This window comes from Lampris incognitus, chromosome 9, assembly GCF_029633865.1.
Source record: "Lampris incognitus isolate fLamInc1 chromosome 9, fLamInc1.hap2, whole genome shotgun sequence".
In the NCBI taxonomy this organism is placed as follows: domain Eukaryota; kingdom Metazoa; phylum Chordata; class Actinopteri; order Lampriformes; family Lampridae; genus Lampris; species Lampris incognitus.
This window is the reverse complement of record NC_079219.1, coordinates 26833496-26843002: the sequence shown is the minus strand read 5'-3', so window position 1 is coordinate 26843002 and position 9507 is coordinate 26833496. Positions and strand designations below refer to the sequence as shown.

At 42.7% G+C, this 9507-nt stretch overlaps 1 protein-coding gene across 1 annotated transcript; it reads right to left on the bottom strand.

Annotated features, from left to right (window-relative positions):
• Positions 1–587: 587 nt before the first annotated feature.
• On the bottom strand, positions 588–2396 carry pomgnt2 (protein O-linked mannose N-acetylglucosaminyltransferase 2 (beta 1,4-)). Its single transcript, XM_056287072.1, has one exon. The coding sequence runs from the start codon at positions 2394–2396 to the stop codon at positions 588–590; it is 1809 nt and encodes a 602-aa protein (XP_056143047.1).
• Between the last annotated feature and the right edge of the window lie 7111 nt (positions 2397–9507).

Sequence of the window (9507 nt, the reverse complement as noted above, 5' to 3'; positions counted from 1 at the left end):
TGCAAATAATGTCCTTAAACAACACATAAGAATGCCATTGAGATATTACAGACACGATCAACACTGGTCAAAACAACAAAAAAAAAATCTCAAGTAAAACCTTGCTATCCTTAAATCTCACTTGCTCTCCACAGAAAAGCTACATTGCATACTGTAAAAGTTAAGGGATCAGTGTTTTGACTACCTTGAATACTACAAAAAAAATACAATTTTTTGCTCATAAATATATCTTTTCATCTGAAATTTAATATCTTGTGAAGTGACATTTTGTGCACTTTTATCCTTTCAAAGGTGCATCTTCCATTTATGCATTCATAGCAGCCTATTGCAATTCTCTTCTGTCCCTGTATTTCAAGTCCTTTTTTTTTTACTGCTGACCATTAACAAGTCACAAGTTACTCATCTTCTCTGCTGGGAATGGGGACATCAGTGTGCTTGAGTTATCACACAAAATCCCCATATCTTACCAGACAAATAGGCTTAACCAGCTTCAGCCAGTAGTAATCCTTGATCCACTATACGATTGTCTGGAACAACAACAAACCATGTGTGAAACAGCACAATATATACTGAGGATATCCTGTTTACTAGGTCCTGCACATGAGAACATCAGCAAAAGGTCCAAGGAGGTTCTTGTTAAAGATACACCTCACCCAGACCAGATAGGTGGTAAAGGGTTTGATGTTCTCTGAGAAAGTGTAGTTCTGCTGGGGAAGGATATAAGGCATATAGGTGTTCTCTCCCTGCTCCTGGATCCAAACCTCATACTTCACTTCTCTCACCTTCAGGTATTTCAGATTCCATGGGATCTGCCAAGAGACGGTAAGTTTTGCCTCATTGGTGGCTTGGACTGAAGTCTGGCACTGGGGTTCTCTGACCCGGCCCGGGTGAACTGCACTGGTAGGTTTGGACTTCTTCAAGCTGGGTCTGACCTTTATGCCCTCTTTAAGGACCTCCAGAAATGACGGGATATCCACTAATGTATCCTGGTAGATTCGGAAGAGCCATTCCGGGTTGCGGCAGCATAGATGTCTGGGGACCTCCTTGCTGGCCAGTATACGCTCTCGCTCATCCTTTTCCAAGTGGGCAATTCCCCCTTGGTCCCAGGGTCTGTCTGGGTGAGTGACAGTGTTCTCTTCCTTTGTGTTCCTCCAAGAAACATACTGAAGGTCCATGCCTGGCAAGGAGGCGAGGGTTTTATAAGGCGTGTACTGTTCTGGGTTCACAGTGTAGGGGAACAGCTCCACCACGGCAGCTCCCCGAGGAAGGAAGAGTGAGGTGACAAGCTGTGCTCCATGCATACTCACCAACATGGAGGCCCCGCTGATAACCTGAACAATACTTGGGAAAGATTGTTCCTCCAGGGACACTGTAATCACTCTCATCTGAAACTCCTGGGCCAGTGCCATGATCAGCTCAGGTTCATTCAGAATCAGTCTAGTTGTTGAACGGCTGAATACAACAATGTATTCATCCTTCTTCTCTTTCCCCTTTTCATCTTCGGCACTCCCTCCATCTTTCTCTGAATCTTCTACCCTTGTTATGTTCATCTTCTCCATGATGGCCTTAGTGAACTGCCGGATCTCATTCCCTGAGACCAGAATGTTGGCTTTGGGTCCCTGTGGCTGGACAAAGCCATACTGGTACCAGGTGGTCATTTTAGAAAGGCCAACATATGACTTGGTAAAGCACATTAGCTTGCCAAAGTTTCGAAGTTGTTCTTTGAGCAGCGGCTGTTTGCTGCTGAGGAGCCGGTAGAGGTCAAAGTGTGGGCCCTCACCCCAGCCCTCCATGAAGACTAAACGGGCCTCATCATCCAAGTCTGAATACTGCTTCATAGTATAAAACACAGGGAGCAGGTCATCATGGAACACATGCATCAGGTTGTCCGGGTTAAAGCGGTTTAAAATCAGCGTGACATCCGGTACAAACACTGGCTTGGGCATGAACTTAAGAGCAGCGGCAGGGAGCTCTAAAAAGTTAAAGTACTGTGTATTGTGGTCCTCCACTGAGGACAAGTCCAGTAGGGCTGGCTGGAAACGCCTGGGACCCAAGTTAGGCAACATAACAGAGGAATTGGAATGGAAGAACACGAATTCCTCTGCTTCGGAGCAGTAGCAGAGATAGTCAAAGCGGCAGATGCGGTCGGTGTGCATCTTGCCGGTGCAAACCATGCGGGTGCCATGCTCTTGGAGACTCAGCAGGGCTGCATGATAGTCAATGCGGGCCTGGGAAAGCTCTTGAGACTGCCTAGTCAAGTGGAGCTCCTCTTCCAGCAAGGCAGCATGCTCACTCAGCACAGAATACTTCCAAAGCAGAGCAGCAACCACAGAGACCAGAAGCCCATTGAGCAGTGCCCCCACGCTCATTCTGCAGCCTGTCACTGAACCTCGCATCACTACTGCTGAGGTTTCACCTCCGGACTCCAGATGACCTCCAACCTCAGGGATAGATGGCGAGACATCCGCTGTCATGCAACAACTGGAGAGAAGAGCAGAATGGAACAGAGGGTAGATAGAATGGGACAGAGGGGAAAAGGGGGCAAGAGGACAAGAAAAGAGAATGCAGGCAGAGGCAAAAGTAGAGATGAAGAAAAAAATAGCAGAGGAAAAAGACAGCACAGTGTGGATGAGGAAAAAGGAAAAGCAGAATAAATTAGTGCACACACAAACTTATCAGAGAGCCACTGAAAATACTGAGTGAAAAAAAGTCAATAATGAAGCCTTCAATGTTATGTTAGCCTTAAGCCACAGCCAAAAGAGCAGTCATGACAGAATGCCAAATACATATCTATATAATTTAAAAGCATTGACTGAAAAGACCTGGCACAATATAAACAATACAATTAATCCACATCAAGTAAAGCGCTAGTCTTTTAGGAAAAGCCCTTGCCATTTGGGTTGTTTACTTGGGTGAAAAATTAGACATTTTCTTAACTTTGTATCCTTTTTCCAACCTTCCTGGAAGATCTCATGACAAATTACAATGTGAGGAGGTAGAAAGAAAGGAAAGAGTACTGCCATCAACTCTACTCATCTGCATATTGAGAGGACAAGTGAGTCATGGAGAGACTCTAAATCAAGCCAATAGCTAGTGAACAGCTCATGCCTGCTGGCAATGCTAGGCTACTAGCATGCTAAATATTCATATGATGGCTAACTTAAATGGATGGAAACAAAGGTCTTCTCAAAAAGGGACTGAATGAAATATCACTCTCTATTTCTACTGGCCTATATGCCTTCTGGATGAACACGTTATTGGCTTTTCAAAGCAGTCTGACATACCAAAATAAATAACAAAATAATGGATTGGTACTAGCTATATCATTATGTATATAGCATGTTAGCATATGAACACACACAGACATAAAACCAAGAATAATAGAGGCTGTAATGTAAATTCTATGCATGACCCCCACTTTGCAAAATGTGACTTTAAAATGACTCTCCTTTTTCCTGAAGTTGGCCCCTGTAGCAAAGCTAAATTAAGGTCAGGCCAAACAAAGCTGGAATGCTTTTTCGCTACTTGGTCAGGTTAGGTAAAGCAAATGTACTCCTAACGCTAATATGCTTGTGAAATAACACAAACAGATAGACTTGGCTGGCAGGCTTGATAGTTTAGTTTCCAAATTAATTTTTGGGCACCACAGTTGAGATGCATGCGAGTTAGCTCTGCATATTGAGAGGACAAGTGAGTCATGGAGAGACTCTAAATCAAACCAATAGCTAGTGAACAGCCCATGCCTGCTGGCAATACTAGGCTACTAGCATGCTAAATATTCATATGATGGCTAACTTAAATGGATGGAAACAAAGGCCTTCTCAAAAAGGGACTGAATGAAATATCACTCTCCATTCCTACTGGCCTATATGCCTTCTGGATGAGCACGTTATGGCTTTTCAAAGCAGTCTGACATACTAAAATAAATAACTAAATAATGGATTGGTACTAGCGATATTATTATGTATATAGCATGTTAGCATATGAACACAGTAATAAAACCAAGAATAATAGAGGTTGTAATGTGAATTCTATGCATGATCCCCACTTTGCAAAATGTGATTTTAAAATGACTCTCCTTTTTCCTGAAGTTGGCCCCTGTAGCAAAGCTAAATTAAGGTTAGGCCAAACAAAACTGGAATGCTTTTTTGCTACTTGGGCAGGTTAGGTAGAGCAAATGTACACCTAACACTAATACGCTTGTGAAATTACACAAACAGATACCGACTTGGCTGGCAGGCTTGATAGTTTAGTTTCCAAATTAATTTTTGGGCACCACAGTCGAGATGCATGCGAGTTAGCTCTCCTCGCTCTTTTGAACCAATTCTTTTTCTATTTGTCTGTGTTTTTCCTGAGCTTGGATGAAGCTTAGCTTTTCTTTGAGATCAATATAAATCCTCTACTGGCATTCTTGCCTCACAGGACCTTTCAGTCAAACTTCTGCCCTCCAATGCCATCCTGTTGACTTATGTAATCATCATCGCTTCTGTTCGTAATAGAGAACAAATGAATAGAAAAATCTATATCTGGAATACAACACTGCAGTCTCAAAGCTTTGTTCATCATCTTTGCACCCTCCTTTTTCTCTTACCACTTCTATCACATCAATTTGCTTTCTCTTAATGTTTTGGTTCATTTCCTGTATGGTCTTTGTTCTATATGCAGTGCCCATTCTCTCTACTGTATTTCTGCTTTGATTCCTCCGATTTCTGCTTCTACTTTTTTGTTATGCTATTTTTTTACTCTAACTGGCCTTTTCTCACTATTTTCGTTGTTCAGTTTTCCCTCCTGTACCTCGCTCTGCTCTCCAGAGGCCTCAAAGAGACCCGAGGCTGTTTCTAACTTCCAAACAAGTACAATATGTCACTGGTAGCAGGGTCAATCTCTGCAATGAACAACAGCCAGAAAATAGAAAGTACAAAATACAGTATCACATTAAAATGCTGCAGTTGAAATAGTCCAGAGAGACAATGACACAAGAACTATGGCCTTTCTATCATGAGCTGCACATTAAGATATAATTTAATCATCTGAATATAGTTTAGATGCAACTCCTTTCTTTGATAGTTAAATTATCCTTCCAATATTTTAAAATAGATTTACTGGTAGAATGCTTTGGTGGTATACACAGACTGTGAGACACACAATGGAGAACTGTGCAACTGAACTAAAACACTAAAAATGTGTAAAAGCTGCTATGGGCTTCACAGTGGCCCAGTGGTTAGCACTGTTGCCTCACAGCAAGAAGGTCCTGGGTTCGAACCCCAGGCCATCCCAGGTCCTTTCTGTATGGAGTTTGCATGTTCTCCCCGTGTCTGCATGGGTTTCCTCCGGGTGCTCCGGTTTCCTCCCACCATCAAAAAGACATGCATGTTAGGGTTAATACTCCTGTCTGTGCCCCTGACCAAGGCAATGGAAAGAAGAACTGGAGTTGGTCCCCAGGTGCTGCAGCTACCCACTTCTATAAAATAGGATGGGTTAAATGCAGAGAACAAATTTCATTGTAAGAATACAATTTCAAATAAAGTGGCTTTCATGTCTTTTTGTGCTTATAAAGATGAAATGCTCTGATCTGCTAACTTGGTGCACTGGCATTTTGAGTCCAAGAATATAATAGCAATGGGAGTGAAGAGCGTTAAGACATTCATGCTGTACTTTGTAACCTGTACTTTGAAGTGCTGAGAGCAACATAGAGATTTAATTTAGTTACATGTAGATTAAATATGTCTTCAGTAATGAATGTGCAGTGAATTAGCTTATTGTATGCTGCACACAAAACAATATTACAGAAACAATGCCCCAGCCTATTACAGAACAAACAGTGAGACTGGGAGGATACTGAAGATAGAGACACTATCTTAACACCACCGGTTCCACTGGTGGAATTAAATCACAGTAAATTATTTTGTCAAAGCCATAGGATCCATCACTGAAATAAGGAAAAAGAAAACTTGATGTTAGTCTTTTACTAAAAGTATTCATAGCTCATCCAAATTTGATTCAAATTTAATGTCACAAGAATGAGAAAAATATAGTTACACAAACATTATCTGAAATCTAAATTTAAGCAACTTTTCAAGGTCCATTTAGGTATGGTGCATGTTTAATAGCTTCAGTTAGCTAAATACTTTTTGTATTATTAGCTCACTAAGGTTTTTTGACCCCCCCCTTTTTTTCCCCCAATTGTATCCAGCCAATTACACCACTCTTCTCAGCCATCCCGGTCGTTGCTCCACCCCTCTGCCGATCCAGGGAGGGCTGCAGACTACCACATGCTTCCTCCGATACATGTTGAGTCACCAGCTGCTTCTTTTCACCTGGCAGTGAGGAGTTTCGCCAGGGGGACGTAGCACGTGAGAGGATCATGCTATTCCCCCCAGTTCCCCCTCCCTCCTGAGCAGGCGCCCCGACTGACCAGAGCAGGTGCTAGTGCACCAACCAGGACACACACCCACATCCGGCTTCCCACCCGCAGACACGGCCAATTGCGTTTGTAGGGATGCCCAACCAAGCCGGAGGTAATGCGTGGATTCGAACTGGTGAGCCCCGTGTTGGTAGGCAACAGAATAAACCCCTACGCTACCTGGATGCCCCAAAGCTCACGGAGTTTTAAGATACCATGAGATGGCCTTCGTGTTTCTTTTCGGATATAGGCAGAGGGATAAAAGAGTGCTTTTGGTGTACAGCATAGAATCTGTTACTAAACTCCTTTAACTCACCTTCAAATTCTTTTTAAATTTTCATTTTGTTTGAATTCGTGTTTTGTTTTTTTTTTAATGATAAAAAAACGAATTTTGTGATGTAAGAGACTGGTACCTTGGTGAATCTAATATGGTATTATTGATATTTTTGGGCACTAAATATAGCTCATTGCTTTCTCCAGAGGCTGGAATCTTAAGTGACAGGCAGGCCCTTATATGTTTTCCTTTAATCAACTACATTTGACCAACTGCTGTAAATATGAGACAAAATAGGAATTCTCCTCACGACCGCTGGCAAGACAAAACAGGTGCTTCTAAGGCAGACGAATAAAAAGTTAGAGAGGAAGGAAAAAGACCGGAGCACACTGTTAAAGCCTTTATTGTGCCATCCGACAAACTGATAAATATACGTTCATAAACCTGTGTAAATGTGTATTTGAAAAGGTAAACCCCCCATCGTTTGTGTTCAGCCGGTGTGCCTAGGCTTCCATCGCACCCATTTATAAACTTTTGGGGAGGCGTCCAGGTGGCGTAGTGGTCTATTCCATTGTCTACCAACACGGGGATCGACAATTCAAATTCCCATGTTACCTCTGGCTTGGTCGGGCATCCCTACAGACACAAATGGCCTTTACTGCGGGTGGGAACCTGGATGTGGGTATGTGTCCTGGTTGCTACAGTAGCGCCTGCTCTGGTCGGTTGGGGTGCCTGTTCGGGGGGGAGGGGGAACTGGGGGGAATAGCATGATCCTCCCACACGCTATGTCCCCTTGGCGAAACTCCTCACTGTCAGGTGAAAAGAAGCGACTGGCGACTCCGCATGTATCGGAGGAGGCATGTGGTAGTCTGCAGCCTTCTCCAGATCGGCAGAGGGGGTGGAGCAGTAACCGGGAACTGCTCGGAAGAGTGGGGTAATTGGCCAAGTATAATTGGGGAGAAAAAGGGGGGAAACCCCCCCCCCCAAAACAAAAAAACTTGTGGGGATGGAGACACTTGTGTGATACATATACTTGGGTACAGAATTTGTTTAGTGTTAGTTGGTCCAAATAAAACAGTTTACATGTTTCCCCCCAAATTTAATAAAAAACTTAAGTTGTCTCTTTCAATTTTGTGTCTCAAAATTTTGCAACTTTTTTGTTCCCCTCCCAATAAAGTGATCTTTTTATTTTTTGCCATGACTACCAGTCGGTTTCAAATGTGTGGTTTTTTGTGTTTTTTTAGATATAAAGCACTTTGGGGCTGCGCGTCCTCCTGAATGTTCTGCAGAGCTTGTATCTGATTATACGTGGTCATGCATGTACCACAAGCATGCATGTACACACCCTGCCATTTTTTCTGGATAGCTGGGACTATATTTTGCTGGTAGTGATTTGATTTGTTTGTCATCAACCAACCGTCTTTAACTGAATGAAGCAAACCCTGCTAAGTATCACCTTTTCCCATATTGGGTTACAAGGCAAAAACCTCTACATCAAACAATATTTCTCCTGCAAAAATGCCACAGAACCCTGTGTTGCTCTCCATTTACACTTGCCAGTGGGTGTGCACTGATATGTGCCAAAGTATCACTACACCCTCACACCCACGGCTCCTCACATCTATAATTTAGCATTTTTTCGGCATAGTGTGGCAGGCGGGCAAATGTTCAAACTGAGAGGTTAAAGGTCTCTTTCAACCCAACCGCAGCTCAAGAAAGGCACAAACGTATGACAGTCCACATACCATTTATTGGTGAATCAGGAAAATAATGAAGCTGTCCATGTTATTCTCTACATGAAAAGTAATAGCGACAACTGTGTTGTAATCAGGACTGAGTTACCATGACCATCTCTACTTTTTTTCTTCATGTTAAAATCCTAAAGATGGTAATTTTTGTTTAATTTACTGACACCTACTGTGATGCACAGTTACTGCAGCAGTGTTTTAGCAGTAGTAATCCATTTGAGAAGAAGTTTGCAGCGTAGTTGTTTCAGCACCTTTGCCATGCCCTGGAATCTGAGTTTTAGCTATCAATTTTGTAGTATCTGTTGGTAATGGTTGTCAACAAGCTCGCTCTGCTGTATCTGCATGCCAGCAACAGAAGGTTCACCTCTTCAAACGCACCCCCACCTGCTTTCTTATGAATCATTTATCACGATAAGGTCCAACCAGACAGTAAGCAACAAAATGAGAAACTACCCAAGTGCTTGTGATTTCTCGAGTTAGCCATTGTCTTAAATTCTGCAGTGATAGAAACTTCAAAAAAAGACATTTGTTTGCATGAAAATCTTCAGGATTTTATCTTTGAGACCGCTTGATGTGCCACGGGCATTTACAAAAGGTTTAAGTAAAAGGTATCAATTCCCTTTGCATGTGTATCAGTGACAGGAGTCTGTAGGAAAACTGACATTCACAACCCATGGACTGTAAACCTTAGTGGCAAATTTATGGCTAGTCAATCAGGGTGAGTAGGAAAAATAATGTGACAGTATGTCAACCAGTTAAGCATATTCCATTTTGGCTCAAGCCTGGGCACAACTTCTTTAGTTTGAATCCAGCTTATGATCTTTGTTGTAAGTAAGAAAAAGTGAGGTCAAATAAAGTATGGAGTGAAGCATGCCAGCAAGACTACCATCAAGCTGACAGTGTATTTTATGCTCCAAATCGACAAGTACATGGACAACACTGGACGCCCAGTGCCGGCGGTGGTGATTAATCCCCCTCACTGAGCACAGGGTCCTACAGGGATGCATGCAAATGTCCAATGCTTCGCTCCTGTACCAAGAAACCACAAGCTTAGAAAATCTCAAAGCTGCTGCATGGAAACT